We start from the raw sequence: 23,434 nt of genomic DNA, 5'->3' as shown, positions 1-23,434 counted from the left end.
TGGAGGTTATAGTAGAGTTAAGCTGTAGTGCCTGCATGCCAAACCAGCTGGAAAGAGCACATTGAAGACATTGGTTGCACAAAACAGAATGGGCAAATATACATTCCTTTTAAATGGTTTGTTCTTTGGATATGAAACTTCAGACTGAGGGTAAAAAGGTCAATAAAAGGAAAGGATCAAAAAAGTGATGACTTCTTAGATTTTATAACACTATGTTATGCTTTGAAACGTCATGGTCAATTATAAACATCAGGAAAGAAAAACAGAGAAAAGTATACAAAATAGCTCAAATTTAAGGCCATAACAAATAAGTAAAGGTAACAGTTGATACAAATAAAAAGAAATGTTTGTTTTCTAAGCTGCCCTCCATTTTCACCTTAACATTTTTGTGTTCTTCTATTAAAAGCATTCTATCATTTAATTATCAGACTCGTATTTGAGTTTGTTCCTAAATTTACATTGACTTTCACCAAAATTTTGGGCAGAATATGGATTATGTAAGTTACCCTTTCTGTGACAGCTATAAATTAAATTTTCAAGACAAAATAAATCTAAGACATTATTAAAAAAAAAAAAGAATGTTAGCATTCCAAAACATTCTAGGATCACACGCATTGCCACCATTTCCTTTTTTGACAGAAATAAGAATTTCCAGACCCTAGGAGAAGGTATTGAGAAAAAAACCTGGGGTTTTTTAATCACTACTAATTAATTCTGGATACAGTTATCTTTTCCTATATGAAGGCTTTTGTTTTCTTTTCCCCAAAATCCCCATTTTGTCATTACCTCAAATGGAATTCTCTTATTCTGCCCTGTTTCGCTAAATGCATGTGCCAGAAGGAAAACATCATCTACACCAACTCCAAGAGCAAGAAAAGGCAAAACCTTGGGGGAGAAACAAAACAAACAAAAACCAAGAAGGTTGTTTTATGATCTGCCATGCAGCTAGCCATTAAATGTCTAATTAAAGCAACTTTTACATTACACTGTACACAAATTCAAGGGTAAAATGAAAATCAAAAGGACACTATACAGCTATTAACTTTTATTCTGGAATACTGCTGAGGAACTTGCAGTATACCATTTACCAAAAATAATTCAAATTTTGGGTAGACAAAAAGTAGCTGATAATAATTCAAGTTATATTCAAAATATGTTCAGAATTTGAACATCCTGATATATGCAGATGTAAAGACAAAACCTGCAGCTGCTTATGTACAACTGGATGCCTCCACTCATATTGGGACACAGAAAAATCAAGTAACTCAGAATCTAGTAATTATACAAACTACACAATACCTGCCTTTTTCTTTAATATCATTTGGCAGCATGATCACTTAATTTCTCACAGCATAAGCTATGAGATAGGAGAAAGGCACAAGTAAAAACCTAGAGCCAAAATACTTTTGCAGCTTTTTTCCCCTCAAAGATTCAGTTGTGTTCATTTACTAACAGAGTACTTATAATTTAACAGCAGATCTGTGTCTCCTAAATACCTGAGTTGTGGCAGCATTAAAGGAAATTCCAATCAATGAGCACAGGCCCAATCCTGCAGCCACTGAAAGTGCAACCAGCAAGACTCCTGCCAGCCCCACGGCACCCTGAGACTTGGCGCAGTCCCACCGCAGCATTGTTAAACAGGCGTAGGCAAGCTAAAGCAAGGGGGTGGGGAGAAGGAGTTGGGGGGAAAAAAGCAAAACATTAGAATGGATCCTTCTCTAACAGTCATCTCTCCCCACCCAAAATACACATCCTTACAAACATTTTTAAACCGAATAGAGACACACCACAGATGTTACACAGAGGAACAGGTGACAAGCCTGAGGCAAAAGTTTACGAACTGTAGTTTTTATTTTACATATGCCTAAAATGTTCCGGACTACTGGCTGGTAACGATAAAGAAGATATTTAAGTCCCGCTCTACTAACAAAGAAAATTAAATAAATTTATTTTATTACCATTAGTAAGTAGCCACTAGCTACTCTGATAACACTGACATCAGAAAATGACTTTAGGATGTCATCCAGGGTGGTCGTAGTAAAGGAAAGCACCTTCTGAGTAGAGTTTTGTGCAACACTTTGATGAACAACCTATGAAAAGAAAAGTAAAACTCGGTGTGACTAAAGAAAAAATGCATTACCACCTTCTACAGCACACACCTGGAATCAACTACTTTTGCCTTAATGTTCCTGCGAAAGCCCACACCCTACAGAGAGATTATGCTGATGCTGCACAAATGTGTTTGGTAATTATTTCTTGCAAGCTACTGATTATCAGACAAGAACTTATATCTTTCAGGAAAGGCTACTGCATTCCCAGCCCGTTCCAAACATTTAACTTGAATCCTCTTCCCATAACTCCACCATGGATTCGCTGCAGTACAAGTTTTGCCTTTAACCCAAGGCCAGCGATCTCTTCAGGGTGCTCCTCTGTCCCCCCTGCCTGGCCATTTGCAGACGTGAGAAGCAGTGCAGCAGAGGTCAGAGCTTGGAACGCAGAGCCCAAGCACTGTCCCATAGCCTCCCCATCCAGGCTGATGCTGGGAGAGCAGCCCACAGCTGGCTAATGTCTTCCAGACACCTTTAGAATAATCACACCAACCAAAAGCTTTTCAGTTCCAGCTAGCTCTTCGGTTCCTTCTCAGCCCCAGCAAAGCAAAAATATCCCAGACAGCAAAGAGCAAAACTTTCATGGTTCTAATATGTGATAACCAAGAAGCTTCTTAATTGGGGAAAAAAAAAAAAATCAGCTTAAACCTGGGAGGCAATGACTCAGTTTTGGTTTAAGCATCTTCCTTGAGGAAATACTGTAAAATGCCATGACAGAAGGCAGTGGATCTCAGCAGGACTTTTATAGTATGATATCTAGCTTATTTGCGATTTACCTCAACATACATCCTCTGCCAGGCTTCCAGAATTGCTGCTGCCTTATCCTCATTCCAGTTGATGTGTGAAACATATTCATACCCCTTGAAGTGCTCGTACATTTGCTTAGGAGTCATTAACTGAAACATGGTTTGCAAAGCCTGGGCACTGTGACATGGAGAGAAAGGAGAGGAGGAAGAGGCATAAAATGAGCAATTTCAGGAAATTATTTTCACAGCATCAAGTCCCAAATGAGACCCTAACAGGAGCTTGCATGAGTTCTTGATTTTATAGGGCACATGTTCATATTAAAATTGAACAGAGTATAATTATTCTACTGTGTGTCTGGTGCAGCTGTACTGGTCTATGCAGTATTGAGGCTAAATCTAGTTTCACTGAAGTTGATGCGAGTTTTGCCATTATTTTCAATAGGATCAGTTTCAGGAGCAAAGAATGTAACTCTACAAATCAGTTATAAAGATCATGATTCACAGACAGATTATTGTGAGGATACCACAAGAACAGTTATTTCTACGAGATCTTGTAAATGTTGTTCACAATTTGTCATTTGAAGACCTTGGTCTTTTCCATCCCTTGGAAAGAAATCCCAGATTAAACTCCTGATGCCTGACAAGCTGCAAGGAGTTCACAATGGCAATACCTATCCATCCTGAATTTCCACCCTATGCAAATGCATCCAACAATTTTAGAAGCTTAAAGAACTATTTTGTTTTTCACTAAAAATACATTCTTTGGCTAATTGTTGAAAGACTTAACAATGTTTAGTGTGAACATAAAAAAGGTCAAAATTTGTATTAAGAGTTCTAGTAAAAGTTTTGCATATTAAATATGGAAGAATTACGCTTCATTTAGTTTAGCATGGCCTACATTTTTCAGAAGAGTTCTATTTCATAGGTTTTTCTCCCACTGAAGCCTAGTGTTCTGTGACTTCCTCAAGAAGGAAGTCTGAAACAAAGGGGTTTGTTTTATCATTCAAAACTGTATTCAAGATGTAGGAACATAAAAACAGACTTTTCTCTATATTGATCCTGAACAAAAAGTTCATTGGAGATTTTGGAATTCTGAGAGAAGTCAAATGAGTGAGAACATTACTCTAATTATTTTTTTCCCCTTTTTCCTTTGATCGCTTTTCAAAACATGATCAAAGGTGTTCAGTGCTTTAAACACTGTTCGATGCTTTATACGTACATTCTAAACAACAAAGTTGCTGGAAAAAGCTTTCTTTCTGAGCGACATACACTATCATTCTGAGGTTAGAAGCAGGAAGCAATGATGCCTCCTTAAATTTAAACTGTCTAATCTCTCTTTAATTGTCTTCTCTTGAGGCACGTCCTCCTAAACTGGGATTCATAATATACATGAAGGGCAGTAGATTTTGCATGATCCTCCCCCACTGTGCCCCCAAAACCAAACTCTAGCAAAGAAAAACTTTGAAATCTTCTTTAAATGTTTGTTTACCTGACAAGTTTACCAGAACTGTTCTTGACTGTACCACCTATAATCAACTCCTCCTGCCAATGCATGTATTTTCTTGACAGTCCATAGCATCCACCACTCAAAACAAGGGCTACATCAAGAGGCTAGAAAAAGTTATAAAGAGGCAATTCATCAGTTTCGTAACTTCAGATAAACTCATACCCTAATTCAACACCCAGCGTACTAGAATAACAGATACTAAAGACAATCTAGGAGGTCTAGAAAGAGAAATGTATTCAACAAATAAAGTTGAACAAATCAGCCAGATACTTGTTGACCAGATGGTAATTTCTCCAAAGCTTGATGCGACTGATAAAGTGATATATAAAATAGGGTCCAGTGACTTCAAATTCTTCACAAAAATCTACAAAGCTGGTGCTACTTGAAGGAAGGCTTTGATGCGTGGTATGAGTGTAATTGGCATCTGTATTCCAGCAGTGGCTATGTCTGTCTGAGGCATGAGGCTTGCTGAAATGCCACATCACCACACTGCCACACGCAGCCACTAGCTGACAACTATAGTCTCACCCTAAATACGCAGGATTAAGCACTGCATCACAGAATGAGGGAAAGTTCGTGACTGTGGGCTAACAGCATACAACATGTAACAGAAACAGAAAAACGGCATCCCTCAATACAAACTATATATTGCTTGGAAGAAAATGGTACTTTCTTCTCTCCTCTCTGACCTCCCCCTCCACGCCAGCCTCCCTTGAAAAGATATGCACACGGACAAGCAAACTTACTTTGGTGGAATTTTTATTGGGAGCTGTGATTGGGCAATCAGGATCAGCAGGATTCAGGCAGGGTCGATCCATATAACCATGACCAACCTCTGCTTTATTCAGCATTTCTTCCCAGCTCTCCACTTGGTAGTTTATTTTCTTTAACTCTTCCAAGAATTCTAAGGGGTCAAAGTTGATCCACTGCAAAGGAGGCTTCCCTCTGCAAAAGAAACCAGAAGAAAATGACACATACAAAAAAGACAAAAGAATTACTGAAACAAACATACTTTTAAAATTCATATTTGCACAAATAATTGATTTATTTTCTGTTACAAGGTGAAACCTTTTCTGGTAAGGTTGTTTCATAAAATGTAAGGCATGTTTTAATTAGATTTGTTTATGTACTTTTATTGCAGCCCAGTGGTAATTTTAATAAAAATACTCAGTTCATACAAAGTTATTGTATAGAACGGAATATTCACACATTAAAAATACTTCCATTTACAAGCAAAGCAAAGCAAATCATCAAGCACCTAAATAACAAAAAAAAGGCGCCAACTGCTGCTTCAAAGAATTACGGGGGGAGGGGAGAGGGAAAGAAGAGAGGGGGCTGAGAAAAGAAAGCCTTTCTCATAGTATCAGATTACTGCTTGCTAGTCTAATAATCATCTTGCAAATGTAATCAATCAATATAGCTGTTCTTTGTTTATCTATAACAATACTGCACTCCTTCAAATGCCCTGGCAGCTTGACTATCAACCATCAAGCTTTCCTGCTACCATGGCTGTCACCACTATCACTGTCACGTCTCCCACCCCCCACTTCTGAATTTGTGATGTTGACAGACTAGAAAGGCTTTTGGCTGCCTTATTCTGTGGTTCAAACCACACTGTATCTGCTTAACCAGGCTTAAGTCATTATTCCGAATCTCCCAACCAGAAAACACAAACCCCCTTATTTCCCCATCTAAAACTGTACGCTAAAGGTTAAGAGATGGCCATTGCAAATTGCTTTTACAGAGACATGCAAACGAGGACAGAAACAATAACTCAAATGCTAACTCTTGCATAATTAACAGAAAATGCCTGCACAGATTAACAATTAACTCTTTAAAGGATTCAGGGCATATAATATCACACTTGTAAACTGTGAGAAACCACCCATAAAAGATACTATATGGTTTCCTTAATGACCTCATAAGCAAAGGATTTGTTCTGTATTCCTTAGGAAGACTTAAGATTTAACACAGACATTTTCTTAGGAAGGAAGTTCCCAGCCAATCAATGTTTTTGTATTTCATGGAAAAAAAAAAAAAAAAAACGAACAAACAAAAAACCCCACCAGAAACAAGTTTATTTCAGGAAAAAATAAAAGAAAGGCATAAAATTCTTAAAGCTTGAATTCAGAACTTACATCATATTTTGCATGCTAGCAGAATAGGAAAAATAACGAAGGATTTAAATTGATGCCTACAAATAATCTCTTAGAAACAGGAAAATCTTTGTTCAATGAAAAAAAAGATCCATGCATATTTTCTGTAAAGACACTACACTTTATCTGGTTTATTCAGACCAGAATCAGAATAAACAGTGGAAATGCAACTGAAAAATCATACACAGTTATAAAATTAAAATCAGTCAGACCACAAAGCTATAAAAAAAACGTGCTTACAATAGATAGGCAGTTCCTGACTGTAGCTTAGCTCCCTCCCAGAAGCAGTCCAAAGGAGTGATAATTAAGCAAGGATAAAGATATTCTATGATCTGTCAAAATCAGAAAAGGGAAAAACACAGTTACACTAGAATATAATCAAAGCAGCACAAGCTGAATCATAAGAATACACAAATCTTATAACTAAATGCCTGCTACACATACCTGGTCCATATAACCTGCTTCTGTGATGAGTTCTCCTGATTTATAACACAAATGTTCCAATTTCCACTGTCTGTAAGAAATATAAAGAAAAAATATTTTATTCTTGCACAATTACTGAAAAGCTATTTTTAAAATGTAACAGACATTTAAAATTGCAACTCATACACATATCAGTCTCAAGCAGCAAATCATTGAGAAAGGCAAATATTATTCAGCACAGATATACACCTCACAAAAAAAGCAAAGGCCTTTCTTTTTGTAGTTACAGACTAGACATTTGTTTCAGTTATTCTCACATTCTCTGTAAAACTCATTAAAAATAATGGAGCTGCTTTTGGATGAACAGGCTAGTCAACACATATCAAAACGACAGAAATTAATCTTTGTATAAATGAGACCACTTGTCACTTAAGATATCACTGACACAAGTAAGAGAGAAGTCAGCTCCAGCTCAGAGGACTAGAATATTCCCAGCTGACCCACACACGCAGGAGACAAGAAACCATTACGATTTCTGCTTTCCTTTTTCAGCTATGTGGCAACTTCCCCTGCCATGACTTCTTACACCTTAGACAAGGCAGGAGCTGGGCAGAAGATTATTGGAGCCTCGGCATTAGTTCACTGAGGCATCAGCTGGATGTGCTGAAAAGATGTGCTGAAAGACAGGGTCCTTCATGCCTTGCAGGCAGCATCTCTAGGCACATCATCACGCAAGTAGTAACTGTGGAGGAACCTCTTTTCAGGGAGACATCTCACTAGTCCAAAGCTGGTACCTTCCTAAGGTGCACCTTTATTATATTTTTGGTGGACAACACGTGCTGGTTTTGGCTGGGATAGAGTTAACTTTCTTCACAGTAGCTGGTATGGGGCTGTGTTTTGGATTTGTGCTGGAAACAGTGTTGATAACACAGAGATGTTTTCATTATTGCTGAGCAGTGCTTACACAGAGTCAAGGCCTGTTCTGCTCCTCACACCACCCCATCAGCGAGGAGGCTGGGGTTGCACAAGAAGCTGGGAGGGGACAGAGCTGGGACAGCTGAGCCCCAACTGACCAAAGGGATACCCCACACCATATGATGTCACACTCAGCATATAAAGCTGGGGGAAGAAGGAGGAAGAGGGGGACGTTCGGAGTGATGGTGTTTGTCTCCCCAAGTCACTGTTAAGCGTGACGGAGCCCTGCTTTCCTGGAGATGGCTGAACACCTGCCTGCCAATGGGAAGTGGTGAATGAGTTCCTTGTTTTGCTTTGCTTGCATGTGCGGCTTTTGCTTTACCTCTTCAACTGTCTTTATCTCAGCCCATGAGTTTTCTCACTTTTACCTTTCGATTCTCTCCCCCATCCCACCAGGCGAGACTGAGCGAGCGGCTGCGTGGGGCTTAGTTGCCGGCTGGGGTTAAACCACGACAACACACAACTCCCAACCTTCAGTATGTGTGCACAGACACCCTGAAGGCCAAGTCTATTATGCCTATGTTATTAAACAGCTATTATCCCATCCACTGCCATTTCTCACACGTCTGCGTTTCCCTTTATACCAAACTACTGGAAGCACAGTAACCTGTGCCACTGTTCACAGTCATTATGTACCTCATGATGGTGTCAGTGAGTGAATTCAACTCTAATATGGAAGGATTTTCCATGTTAGGAATCCCATCCATAAAGTCCTACGTTTAAGAGCACAGACATCACTCCTTAACCAAGACAAATGCTGGGTACTGTAGCACTGCTCACAGGGGTACACTCTCAGAATCTCTTCCAACACCACTTACCCCATCTTATTTGTTAAAAGCCAACTTGGCCCTGCTATTATGCCATAACGTCAAGTATCAGAATGCAGTGACATTCAAATCAAAACAGAGTCTGAAGTGTTAACTGTTTGAAAATAAATGGAGGGAAGCATGTGCTCACTTTTTAGCTGTTACAGACGACCAAGAAAACCCTTCTTTTTCCCCTTACCTGTTGTACATATAGACATGTACTCTGCTGGCCTGAAGTGCAGAGTCAAGGTGCTGTCGGAGAGCTTCTGTTGTTAGTACATTAGCACCATCTTCCTGTGGAGTCTGGATCATGAGCTGGGGGTTAAACATGGCCTCTTCTCCAATCTTCTGCCGTGTGTAATTTAACTCCCGACTCACTCGTCCACCAACTGATGGATAAATATCAACAGCTTTGTATTAGCTTATTAAGTGACTTATTAAATGTATTATTAAGTGACTGCTTATTCTGGATTCACTTGATGAGTGTTCTTCAGTCAGAAAAACTTGATCACGTGCATGGACTATTCTGTCTCAAACTGATCACAGTATGACTCTAAAACTAGTAACAACTGTATTTTAGTAACGCTGCAACAAAAACCATATTCCTCATTAAAATACCATTGCCTCTACTGCACTAGAACATTGATGCATAATCTGGAGCCTCAAATGGATTTTTCTACATTATAACCAATATCCCAAATGCAAAAATTAAAAAAAGAAAGAAAAAAGAAAAACCTTTTCCTTGCAGACCAGACCAAATACTATTTTACAATTTCTTACACTTGTATAAACAGTCTGCTCCAATAGCACACTTCAAGATAAATGGCTTTAATTTACACTCTTCTCCTAAATAATTTGGCAAAGGCAGAAGGAGAATGTTTCTCTTCAGTTAAAAAAAGGGAGGAGGGAAAGAGTAAGTGAGCATGAGTGCTTCTTTCAGCCTTAAATAAAGAAAAAATACCAAGCACACATAAAGAGATGCAGTTTTGAGTATAGCAGAAAGGACTGTCTACAGCTAATTTACCCCAGTGGTCCAGTACCTGCATAACATGCTATGAGGCAGAAGATTATTCATGCGCAACATCTGTTTTTAAACCCACATGAGCTGAACAGTGTGCTCCATACTAAAACATAGTGGGGGGAAAAAAAAGAAAAAAAAACAAAAGACAGAGGGAGACTGCAAAGCGGACAGGCTCTAGAGGGAGCCATATTCAGTTTGCCTTGCCAGAAAGTATTACGTAAGAATGGAAAATTATCTTCCCTCTTACAAAAAAGCATTCAGCTAGAGTTCATCTACTTTATATAACCTCCCCTGTAGGCTCTCTCACAAATGCATGTGGGGGGTTCGGTCCATTAATTGAGCCCATTAGCTGAATCCACACCACATCCAGACAAGGAGGACAAGAATACCACCAACATGTTGTTTCCATCCCTTACAATTTATTACCTTTATTGCTCTGCTAAGTCCAAGCTACAGACCTGGTCTAATTTGTTACATTTTTTTCAGCCCTAGTCAGCTTGGCACTGGTGATGTGAATTACTGCCAAAGTTTAGTTCTGCAACAGTGTGAACAGAAATTAGGCATGTACATCTCTCTCTTCCTAGGCCGTATAATGGAAGACTGATCTGTAACCAGTTGGCAGTGTGGGAGATGACATTCCCAAGCACGAACAGGAACATACTTTTTCAATCACTCGGGCCCTCAACCCACCTGTAACCCCCTGGGGCTAAAAGGACCACCAGGCAAGAAGCTGGGCCCCTGCATGGATAAACCTGTCAGAATAAGACCCTCAACAATTAAACCATACAGTGATTCTGGCATGAAACATCGCGTAACTTCTAGTTCAAGAATTCTTTGAAGACATAAGCGTTTCCACAACACACTCCATTTTTTCAGCCTGTCACATGTGGCATTACCTCTTTCATACCAAGTAAAAGTGACCAGCTCACAGTAAGAAAAAAAAGTAAAAATCAAAGTACAACTTCCTTACCTAGAGTCCCTTTATAACTTCTCAACATCCCAATTACTACAGTGACAGAACATACAATCATTGAGACTGCATATGCATGATAACAAAAACCTATTATTTATTTTTTATCGCGAATTAAGCCCTAAAAATACTTTCACTCATCAGGCTCATGTTCATGCTCACTGTCGTCTTTCACCACCAACCAGCAGTCCATGATACGCTAACAAATATCGCCTCATCTTACAGAAATATGGCGGGGAGTAAGGGGGCAGATTTATCCTAACGTGTATACCTTGGAACCAGAGCTTTCTTTTGCAGTCCTTTACACTGCAAGTGCTTCCAAAGACAAAATGTCTCTCTCCCTCTTTTGTCTCTCAATGCCAGCCAAGACAATAAAGCCTCAATTTTATGGGGACTGTGGAGTCTACCATAAACTTCTACTCCAGGTACTATATTCTCTCCTATTCCACCCACACTTTCCTTTTGAATTTAACCAGGACTTGAACCAACAAATCATTCTTCATGCAAGACAAAGGGCAGCATTCCTATCTCTGCTGAAAGTGGCCAACTGTTTACTATCAACAGAAATGATTGCTTCCTAATCAAGGTCCTGTCAAACCACATTAACTTCACTGAACAAGGCAGATTTAGCTAATCAAAGTTGCATCGCACAAGTCAGTCATCAGAACAGAAGCTGGTTTTTTCCCCTTTTAAGATTCAAAACAGGAATAGCAAAACCACCCAAGAAGACGGGTGCACGTTCCAGAACCCAGCAACACATCCGCTCCACATTCTTCTTAAGGCACTACACCACTTAACTGATGTGTCTATTATGAACATTTCATCAGCCAAACACAGTAAAGATAACTCCACAGGCTAATGTAGATACTTTATACCACATAACACTCAGGTACAATGGAATTATAAATGTCAATTGCAGAGGAAAATTCTGACTGCCAAAGTCAGATTATGTGAAAACATACAGACAGACCAGAAGCAAACGGATATATCAGTGGCCTTTCAGCATATCATGAGTAATAAAGAGCAAAAGGAAGGCAAAAAAAAGAAAAGTTTCTACCAGTTATGATTTCCTTTATTTTAATTGAAAGTTCGCAAAAGTCACTGGAGGCTGCCATACCCAGAGATCTTAAGCCTCCACAATCAACACAATCAGCTGAATATGCACTTTTGAAAAATCAAGCACTCTTATTGCCTTTTTTTCCCCCCCAGACTAGCCACAGCTGGTGCAAAAACCTAGGAGAAAAATCACTAAAAATGACACTGAAATGTACCTGAAGCCTCTGGCCTCACTGTGCTGAAGATACACAATACTATGGTCAACACTTGCACACTCTGCAGAAAATCATTCCTTATACTTGTAAGAAAAAAAAAAAACCTGCACATTATAGTCATCATAGGATTTCCACACTATAGGACAAATGATGCAATGGAAAATATGACCAATGAACAAACTCTGCTTTCTTATATTTGGTGACAACATTTTACACTCAAAATGCTACTGACTTAAATTGTATGTATGGCACACAGTACCAATACTTCCCATTTTATTCCATATCAAAGACAGACAGAACTATTTCACTTTAATATTCTGATGACAAAATCCACACATCTCTCTCCTTTTTCGCTATATCAAAATAGTCCTTTATTACATGACTAGTTATGATTTAGTACCTAGACGGCTGAGTTGGTGACACAAATTGCCACAAGCCAAAATGCTGATTTGAATAACAGATCGGTACATTGTCTCATGGACAGTGGTAACACAATGCAGCAGTTTGTACACTGTCCTTCCAGCAGTGTCATCAGATTCTGCATTTCTGCCTACTAGAAACGAGATACTATGCCATCTGCACAATATAGCTAACAAATTAAAAAGGGAAAAAAATTCACAACAAAATAATAACACCAGTGTCCTGGCACCATTTCTCACTTATATCAGTTTCTAGTTCTCAACAACGTGTTTGAAGGCCAGTGTTCAACATGAGACAGTTTTACTGCCAGCATCTTCGTTGTGGAGTATTAGCTCTTGTTAACCTGTTTTTTCCAGAGAAGAGGAAAGTATCTCCCCCTTCCCCTGCTCCTGATATCCACAGGGTTCCCTTTTAGCTCTTTGCCAGAACACGAGAGATCTACCTTGAGCAAGTCAGCATTCCGTGCCATGAAAGACGCTGCTGTTCCTCCTGAACTTCCCCACCGACCTTAACAGAAGGTGGTCAAGGTACTAAATTCTTTGTCCTTCTGAAGGGCCTGAAGAGAGCAGTAATTGTCAGTATGGATGCTGGGTTGCTAAGAACTACATAAGGACCACCGTGTCTCCCTCCCCCAAGAGCAATGAACAGCTGTCAGGTGGTAGCAAGTTTTAGTCATCCTTAACTTGAGGCAGACCTGAACCCACAACCTATAGGTGAAAGGCTCTAGATCCCATTACCAAGAACGGGGTCACAGTCCCAGTGTTTCAGTCATCACACATTAAAATGCTTTGGTGCATCTTAAGTGAGAAACACACGGAAAAACAAAACTGCTTGCCTCTAGTATACATTTGCATAACCTGATGCACCCTCCAATGACATGAGAGTGAAACCATATTTGTTTACATTGGCACAATTTCTGACAGATTTCCTTCCACTGACTAACAATTTCAAAGTTACTGGGTCATTCAGCTCACGTGCTAATTTCCACTGCGAATGTCACTCTCTTATCTACACCTTTCTCACAATTAGCATTCAAAATTTACGTGGCATTACACTAACATGCTTATAAAGAACACTGGAATCCACCACCGGGAACTGCAGTCCCTTCCACACGTGAGTAGTCTCAGGAGTAAGTCTGACCTCTGCTACACTAAGAGATCGATCTTAAATCAAGCCACAAGTGACAGCCAAAAATCACTAGTTGTTAATTTACTGTCCGGTTTGCTCAAAAGGCATGAAATATTTCTTTTTCAGAATATCTTACAATGTTCCACTTCAGGTTACTGGAATTGCATCATATAGCCTGAGGTTTTGGGGTTTTTTTCAGACATGAACACTACCTCTACTAACCATTCAATAGTTACTTAGTTCACAACTGTGCAACAAGTAGCTTAGCGGAGAGCAAGCTCTCTCTAAAAAGGAACAGTCCTGAGAGCCAAAGACTTGTGATAAAAATGTTTGCTTACCAATGTGGAGGACAGACTTTGAGAAACCAAAGCCAAGACTTCCAGAAATACCTACTGGTTTTGGAGCCTAAGTTCTTCTGTGACAAACTTGAGCTGCATGAACAGAGCAAAATTTTCTGAAGAACTTCCCTTCTGAAGACTATAGGCCTTAAGGTGTTTCCACTTGAGCACTTGTGGTGGGGGTGGACACACTTCTGCTTTGTTTGAACAACACCAATTTTTTTATTTTTCCAGGACTGCAAATGTGTAGCATTAGAGCAATCCAGCCCAACGTTTTGACAGTGACAACTCAAAGCAATAAAATCGTACCTCTAATAGTCATGGACACCTCACACAAACAATGTTTTCATTTCATCTCTCCAAAAGATGCTGACCCTTTTCATAAATCAGATGTGTAGATTAGTACCTCTCACCACACTTACATTACGGCCTGAGCAACAGCCAATGCAGGCAACCTCTGCAATTTGCAATACTTGTTATCACCACAACAGGAAGCAAAGAGAAATAGAAAATAAAACCCCTTCATGACTCAGTAACCGTATTAAAAAAAAAGACTGAGAATAATATCCCAATGTGTTCACCTTAGACTCAACCTTTACCAAACAACCCAAAAAGCATCAGTGTGCAGAGAAAGACAGGAACAGCCCAGACTTGCAAGGAGACCAGACCGCCCCCCCCACCCCCCCGCCCCCGCTACAAGATGTGCTGCATCCTTGGCGAATGCAGGGGAAAGCTGAGGGCGCCTTGCCTTCTCTCCATTCAGCACCCTCTCCCTGCTGAGATGAGAATCAGGAAGTGTCTGTTGTCATACTTCTCTCCCTGGCATCCTACATAGCCTATCTCCCTCGACTTTGACTGCTGTTAAAGGCTTCCTTCTACTCCCCTTCCTCATGTAGTCCCTCCTTGTGCTGTTCCCCTGCGCATCACTTTACATGCGTATACAGGCGTTACTCAAAAACTACAAAATGAAACTAGTTTCAGTCCATTACGATGATACACAGATAAACCAGCCAGCCACAGCTTTCCCTCCCTGTCCTAACCACAATACCAGGATTAGAAGTGTTCACACCTGCCACGCACCAGAAGGCGGTACCTAGTGACACCAATGACAATTTCCATTTTTACTGATCAAGGAGCACAGACCTCATGACAACAAAACACAGCAGCCAAGTACTACTCACGTAGGACCAAAACCTCCTATAAAGAAACTGAGATAAAGAGGTGAAGTTCTCTGGCAGATATGAAGATTTCCCTGACTCTTACTGGGCACAGAAAAATAATGGCCTTTTGATTTAAATCTTCCTGTTACTCTCTAGGGAGTTCTGTCTTTGCATTCTCTCGGATGTTTGAGCTTGTCTATGCTGCTCTTTGTCAGCAACAGAATATAGTTTTTCTGCATACAGACAGTATTAGTTAGCAACCTGATGGAAGAGCAGGGAAGACAGCACCTTCCTGAGAATTATCATTCTCTAGGCCGGACTGGCAGAGTAAAGGGGTAAAACTGTTGGCTGGGAGGAAGTGCAAAACACTTTCATTGAAATTTAAGTTAAGCCAGTACAAGAAATGGGACTGGTTGGCATGTCTACTTCTTTAAACTTTCAAAATTCTGCCTACTTGGAGGGTCGGAACTGCTATTGGTTTACATGGTTGATCTCTGAATTTAACTACCGACTGTACGACATTAGCATGTATTTGATGTATCTGATATTCTAACAATGCTAAGGATGGCTCTCATAAACCCATTAGGATCACATTATAAAAAAGTTTTGGCTACCTGCAGTGACTTTTTTCTGCTCATTTATTTAACTATGCAAAATAAAGACTTCATAGGGAGTGACTGAAATTGAGCTACCAAAAAAAAAATCCATTGAGAGATGATGAGCTTACAAGAGCAAGAAAACAGTCGTAAGCAATCAGCGTCTTGAAGAGATTACATGGTCATTCAATGGGCTAGGCAACAGCTCAAAGAAAAATTATCATCTTTATCATGTAATTGGACATGATCTATGCCAGCACTGGACTACAGGCAGTCAGAAATTCCATGCGGTGTCTAGGTCTTCTCACACAGCTTTTACTCTGCTGAATACACATATCTGTGTTTGTATAGCTCACATGGAGCAGTGATGGTTGTGCCCGCCCAGGTTAAGACAGCCTGCGCCCTACCATTGCCCTTCCCAGCGTCCAGGTGGGCACTCTACAATTCTCCTTCTCATGCATTATAATATCCAACAAAAGGACACCGTCTGTCTAGAATAACATCACATCCCAATGTGAGGATTTAACTGACTTCAATCTCTCTTTAGCACCGACTTCTAGGAAAATCTAGAAGCAACGTACCCATCTCAACCATTTCTGTCACACTAAGAATTATCTAGATAACACCAGGTTCTTCGTTTTTGCTTAAGAAAAAAAGAAAAAAAGAAAAAAAAAGAAAAAAAAAAGAAAAAAGCGAAGATAAAAGACTGTGGCCTACAAATGCAAAAAAGTTACAAAAAGAACCCACAACAAAGCACTTCAAAAGGCTGCTTTTTATCTCCCAAGCCATCATATGATATGAGTTAAGTTACTCCTCACACATGCTGGGGATGACTCCAGTGTTGCTGTTACAAATTTCATTAATGCTGACATGATTATGAATAGCAAAAATAAAAACACACATCAAAGATGGCTTTTCATTCTGTCACAGTTTGACAAAGTGTAGAGCTGTGACACGGACACAAAGCTGTCTGCATACTCAGGAAGACAGCCCAACAACAGCTGCCTCTGCTTGTAGTGGGAAACCTTCCCTGCAATTTTAGGAGCTAAAATCTTTTCTTTCTAAAGATCAAATAAAAGCTGATTTTACATGTATGCATCTCTATTGCCCATATGCAGAAAAATATTATTTCTGATTGGGTGAAACAGACAGATTGCTAAAAAAAAAATAGACCTTTTTTGATGTGTTTCTTGCTTGGTGCCACTCTGGGCTGAGAAACTAGAAAAATGCAGTAAAAAAAAAACCCAAACCTAAAATGAACAAATTAAACAGTACAAACTTTAAAAAAAAACCACCCATAAAAATGCAAGCAGCTTTGTACTATAACACACAAAACTGGCACACGTAATCCAAACTTTCCAATTAAACCTAAAACGCAGTAGCTGCTTACCGAGCTGCGACACATGTCCTTGGTAACAGGATATGAGCTGTTCACCTCTGGGTCACTGGTTCTAAACCAGCCAGGAACAATAGTGACCACAAGTTGTTTACCATCTGACAGCTGTTTGCTAGCTTATGTGAAATGAGTTCGTGGTCTCAGTCCATTTCCTAGTGGGCAGGTGTCCATATTATAGAAAACCACCATCACAATTGGCATCCTTGTTGACCACCCCAACAAAGAGATTGAGGAATGAATGAGCATGGAGAGCGAACTACCCTTTCTTCCAAAGACACGGTCCCTTCAGGTCAGAGCTAAACCACAGCTTTTGGTGGAGAAGCCCAACTACTGAATTTTCTGGCTGAAATAGCAAAGGAATAAAGGACTCTAGACTCTGCTTTTTCCTAGAAATGAAGGAGATGGCCTACGGTGAGGATAGGCAGCTAATACGGATTATTGCAACTCTCCAACAGTTTATGGTCATTTAAGAGTTTACACCTGCTGAGGAGCAGAGCTGAATTTTTATTTTTCAGTAATTTAAGAAAACATTTCAGCATACTTTGTAACAGGCCAAAATCCTCAATTGTACGTGAAAGTGACTAAGTTTCCAGGAGTTCTGCTGAGAAGGGTACGTAAGGGGCTTCAAGGTCTAAACCTAAGGATTTCAAAACAGCTGAATATAATTGTTTTAAGTTACTTTAACTTGAATAAGAGCTTCTGCTGGGTAATATGTTAAAAACAATTTGCTGTGTTGTTCCACAGCAGTCAGCTTTCCTCTAGGCCCAACTTCTCATTTAACCTCTCAGTGCCCTTTCCTCAAATATGTAATTGTTTTCCTGTGTGGTTAAAAGCAGCATTTTTAAGTCTTTTCATCTGTACTCCTGGGATAGCACAGATTTCATCTGTACATGGAGTAGCACAAAATTTGAATGCAATTTTTTTTAAAGGAGCAGCAAACAGCAATTGAAAAAATTCTTCATCCAGAACCTTTCAGGGGATTTCGTTTCCTAAATAGTGCTTTTAGGAGGCGGCAAAACTAACATATAGAAAAATGAAAGGAATGAACATATTATGAAACAGGGTACAGTTTCTTTCAAGTATTCCCTACCAGCTGCTTGCTGTACCATCTGTTGTTGCCTAAGCAGCTTCCTTCTGAATGGCTTTGCACTGAAGCAGAACTGCTCTCACTGTTGGACACAATCAGGTCAGGTCAGCACTCCCCCCAGCACCGAACCTGCTGCCTGTCACTGCTCCCCCCACCTCAATATTTCTTACTGGCCACCAGCTCCCAAGACAGCGCTGCATCTGTCAGGAGGCCCATTTTTCATAGTTTGCTTACTATTCACACCGAGCAGCCAAGAGCGTGTTTCATTTTGTGCAGGATGCAATCAGAGATTCCCGTCAGATACGCAGAGAGCATGACCATATGGCCAAGTTGATTCTGAAGCAGAAAGGGCTGGGAAAGAAAGTTAAGCAAAGGACCAAACACACCCCACACCACCACCTTTATTTTCTACTTTTGGCTAGTCCGCTCACGCAGACTACCTACCTTCCCTACCAAGCCCACCAGACAACAACGGTCTGTTCTTCCCCCAAAGGAGCAATTACGGGCAGCTGCAAGAAGGGCGCAGGCACGGCCCCGCCGCCGCGGGCACACAGGGGCACGGCCGGCCGTGCGCGACCGCGCCGTTCGCCGGCACCTCCTCAAACGTCGTGCCGCCAGCCCCCCCGGCACAACGGGGACCCCTTCCCTCCGCCTCGGCTGGGCTGCCCCGGAGCCGGCCTCGCCCCCCGGGGCCGAGCGCAGCGCTCCCTCCCCGCGCGGGGCCGCGCACAGGGCAGCCCCGGCTCCGCGGCAGGGCACGGCACGGCGCCCCCGGTGCATCTCCAAGGCCGCGCCTTCCCGCGGCATCCGTGCAGGGAAACACGCATCGCTGGGAGCCACTTTCATGATTTTGTTGCGCGCGGGATTAGCTGGATTAGGGTCTGATTCATAAGGACCCCCTGCGGCTGTGAGGAAGTTTCATCACAAGGTCAGTGTGGTGTGAACTATATTCTGTCAACACCACCACTCCTTACAGCCGACTACAAAAAATACAAAAGGGGGGGGGGAAATTGCAGGTGAAATATATGAATGAACAGTTTACGGCAACAAAGAGATTTACAGATTTCCCCATCAGCTGTTTAAAAAAGATGTGTACCCTTCGACACTGTGCGCCTTTAAAACAAGAAACCTGTATTAGTCATTTTTAATTTATAAAGAATTTAGTAGTTTAGGAGGTGGGAGGAACCTGGGGAATAAGTGTAGCAACCCACACACAAAACCACAGAGGAACTTCTGGCACTTACTCTAAAACCAGTTATGCAGCCCAAAGATTGTTGCACTGTTGAGATTTTATTACATATAACACTGTCACCTTCAGGACTATTTAATTCCTAGCCCCCTAACTGCAGTAACAGAGACATTAAAAAAAAAGTGGGTTGGAATGCAGAAAGAAGGTGAATTAAAGTTTTTTTTTGTTTTTGCTCCTTAAAGCATAATTACCAACCTCATACTTTCCCCCAAAGATTCCCCTTACCCCACCATAATGATATCGCTCAAAGACAGCAACACTTTTGTAGCCAGCACGATGCAAGATAAAATCTATAGTGAAAGAGGGGGACCTTTGTTTTGCATGTGTGTAGTTTTTTGGGTTTGGGTTTTTTTTTTTTGGTTTTTTGGTTTAAGAGCAGTCCCTCTTGCACAGAACCAGGCTGTTCAATCAAAGCCTTATCTGTTATATTTCTGTCCGTCCTTCTCTTCTGTTCAGCGCATTCGCCAACAAGAGAAAAGGGGGTAAAGCAATGGAGGCTTTGACCTGCAGCTGTAACACAATACTTTCGCACAGCCCTGTCGACCCCTGACATAAATTTTACACCGCAGCTGGCATTTACACACTTAACATTACCATATGTATAGCCTACTCTGTGCTAATTATGCTAATCACCTGTCTAACTCTCTGCTGCGAAAAATGGTTGTATTTAGCAGTCCACTGCCTACCAATACAGCTTACTGTGTGGCTGAAATGTACATTCAGACGGCTCTGAATGGCAAGATTTTTCCACGTTGCTGGCTTCATTCAGACCACAGAAAAATTTATTCAAGTCAACTGGTTTTGGTCCGCAACAAAAAAGTTACGAGAAAAAAGTGAGTGTGTTCCTGCCCTAACATTCTAAGTCTGCTTGCAAGCAAAATGATAAATCAATTGGTGTGGGAAACAAAAAGGGAGAAAGATTTCTTTTGCAAGCCATGTGAAACTGTAGCCTATTTAAAAAAAAAAGGGGGGGGGGAGGAAAAAAAAGGAAAAAAGAACAAAAAAGGTCATCCTATTTCCCCAAATCTCTAGAAAGATCAGTTAACAGATGTTTATGCCTGATCACAATTCTCTCAAGTTGCTAGCTTTTATCTACAGTTGGAAGTCATACTAAACATGTTTTAGTTTTGTTTCTTGATCTGAATATTTGCACTAGGACATCACATTTTCTATTCTCTAACACTTCAACAGCATCAGCTTTAAACAGCAAGCGCTACTTTTCTGCGTATGGCGAACCCCCGAAGAAGTCAGTAGAGTAAGACTGCTGTAAATGAAATCAGAATCAGGCCCATGTAGAGAGGCAAATAAGATAAATGCATAGGAAATACTAACCAGGAAAACTGGTGCAAGAAAGTATCTTCTTCAAGTACCTGTATACTTTTTTTACTATTACAGAACAGGTAACTTGGGAAAAAAATACAAAGTTGCAATGGATAGGGGTTTTGGGTTTTGGGTTTTTTTTAGTGTTATCATAGTGTCAGCAGGAAGGGAGAGGTTTAAATGAGTTCCTAAAGCCTATTTTTCTTCTGGGTATCTCACTGAGGAGATTACACTGAGATCGGCGTTGGGATTACATTCCTGTAGCTATTTAAATACAGTTTATCACATACAAATAAGCTCCTATAACCCCTTTCCCCTCTGCACACACGCAAGGAAGCTATGGCAATTCACAGATTTGTCAGATAACCCGAACGTAAATCTGATTACTGCATCACCCTTGGCAATTTCCTTTCAGGTCATATTTGTGGAATCTCCTTCCAACTAGTTCTAAATGTTATGAAATGACACGTTCATACACAAAATCGAAAAACGTGCAAATAAACCTCCGATATCCACTACCGCATCTGAAGAAGATAAGCACACTGGAAGGTAAGTCATTGTTAATATACAGCAAAGGGTATTTAATTAAAAACAAGAACAGCTCAGCAATGCTTATACTCAGAAGGCGCAGTAATACACCCAGTCTTTCCACTACACAGCATGAGACATGAAGAACCCTATGCCTCTGCCCTCCCTACTTCCCATTCTTTGTCCACTCTTCCATATGCAAGAGACTGCTGTTCACAGGAAGGTAAAGTAACAGGTTCTGCCTGTCAGCAATGGCCTTTACTTTAATATTTTACTTCTTACATGCCTGTTTGACTAAATTAAGCAGCCTCAACCAAGACACATCTTGCTTTCTAGCATCTCAGTTTCAGTTATTATTATCTGCCAGTCCAAAGCACTAATTTATCTGCGTTCTTTCAGCTCCAAAACACTGGTTGCGCAGCCAAAAACACAAATAACACTACAACTACTGTGCTTATTTCAGAGCGTGTGGATTTTTCCCTCCTTTTCTTCTTTTTTTTTTTTTTTTTTGAACTAGGAGATGGACCACCCTGCTCTCATGGCACAGAACACTATTTACATTGCAATACTTGACTGTGTAATACATCTGGCATTTTTGGGCAGGATTCCTGAGCTAGGGGCCAGAAGCCCTTAAGCAGTGATTTAAGGGGGGAAAAAAAAGTCATACAACTTGATTTAACAGTGCTCATTTCTAGTTTGCTGCACCTAGCTTTTGGTTACTGACTGAAAAGCAGAAATGCATCAGACTACTAAACAAGAGAAGGCTGTTCCTTTTAATTTATCTCACTTTTAGTAAATAGAGACTGTATTACAGTTTAAGGGCTCAGTTCCAGCTTCAGGTATATGGGTGTACAACATTGCACATGTGCCTTAAAAATACCAGCTTCTTCTTGCACATGAGCAAAATACAGATGTTTCAAATATACAATGATTACTTGTATATTTGAAGCTGGAATTAAGTTCAGTACAATTCTCTAAAGGAGCAGCACCTTTACAGAAAGAGTCAGGTTATGGTTCTGCTTATTCCCTTACGTCTTATATATTTTGCTCAAGCACCGAAATAACTAAGTTTTCCAAAACCAAGCAGAAGTTAAAGCCAAGACATTCATTCTAAAAACCAAAATTAAAATTCTCCATACATCAAAACATCTACATGGTCAGCAGTTTTCATAAAGGGCTTTTTACCTTACAAAACTACTACTTCTGCCAAGTTTGGGATGTTTACAGCAACTGAGGTGATACTGAGTGAAAATAACAGACAAAAACCAGTAATGAGTAAATTGTATTTACAGATATTAAACTAAGTTTACACAGCAAAAAAAGAAATTAAAAAAACCCAGATTTTATTTTTAAATTCTGAATTCAGTTATTCCTTGCAACTCCACTCAATTTCTAGTGCAATGTACAATGAAGAACTATTCCAAGTCAAAGTCACTCAATTAACAGCAAGGATGAACATAGCTTATTGTATCTGGTATTCATCGGTCATATTTAGCACACTGTAAGTGGATAATAAAATAGCACAACAGATAACGCAAAACAGGAGCAAAACATTTTCCTGTTCTCCTTGATCCATGGGCACAGAAAAAAAGTGGCCATTACAAGATAGCGTACATTTTCAATACAGAAATCATACTTCAAAGCGCCGAGTTTTCTGTCATGAGGCACCATCTTGGGAATCTGTTGCCCCACTAAAGCATTAACAGTAGAAAACCATACAGCTTCTGTAAGTAATAACAGAAGATGTACATCTTTATCTTTCTGAACTCTGACAGAGGACTACACTTCTTATTGTAGAACTGTCACTTAGCCCTTAAGGAGTTTTACCGATTTCTTCAGGTTTTGCCAGGTAGAGTAACTCATGAACACAAATGGGGAAAGACCTCACGCATAATACAAGGCAGGAGAGGTGAGAGAAATGAAAAGAACCAAAGGTGTACTGGAGATAAATAAGGATGACTGAGAAAATATATATAACTGTACAGCAGACACAAAGAAGAATTAACTTCTTGGTAAAATTCTGCACTCCAGCTCCTGCAGAACTCCAAAATGAGCAGCTAGCACCATGTATATCCATGCCATCATCTGTAGAGAGAAAAAGCACTGTGCAAACACTGGAAGATTGAACTTTATTCTAGGTACAAGAGAAAAAGCCTGACAAGGAACAGCCCCACAAGGTCTATAAACAAAACACTGCTTTAACCAATCAGAACATTCTTAAAAAGCCAG

The 23,434-nt window shown here is 40.3% G+C and overlaps 1 protein-coding gene across 1 annotated transcript in view; it reads right to left on the bottom strand.

Moving 5' to 3' along the window:
* Positions 1–23,434, bottom strand: part of PTCH1 (patched 1) — a 69,471-nt gene that overhangs the window by 36,886 nt on the left and 9,151 nt on the right. The window contains exons 3-11 of the mRNA XM_068423271.1: positions 8,921–9,110; positions 6,962–7,031; positions 6,758–6,849; positions 5,108–5,306; positions 4,344–4,465; positions 2,885–3,032; positions 1,959–2,090; positions 1,497–1,652; positions 787–885 (exon numbers count right to left, since the gene is read on the bottom strand). Coding sequence (XP_068279372.1) covers positions 787–885; positions 1,497–1,652; positions 1,959–2,090; positions 2,885–3,032; positions 4,344–4,465; positions 5,108–5,306; positions 6,758–6,849; positions 6,962–7,031; positions 8,921–9,110 — 1,208 coding nt within the window. The remainder of the gene's footprint in view (positions 1–786; positions 886–1,496; positions 1,653–1,958; positions 2,091–2,884; positions 3,033–4,343; positions 4,466–5,107; positions 5,307–6,757; positions 6,850–6,961; positions 7,032–8,920; positions 9,111–23,434) is intronic.

Source organism: Nyctibius grandis, chromosome Z, assembly GCF_013368605.1.
Source record: "Nyctibius grandis isolate bNycGra1 chromosome Z, bNycGra1.pri, whole genome shotgun sequence".
NCBI lineage: Eukaryota > Metazoa > Chordata > Aves > Nyctibiiformes > Nyctibiidae > Nyctibius > Nyctibius grandis.
Note: the sequence above shows the minus strand (reverse complement) of the source record. Positions and strands in the feature narration are given on the sequence as shown.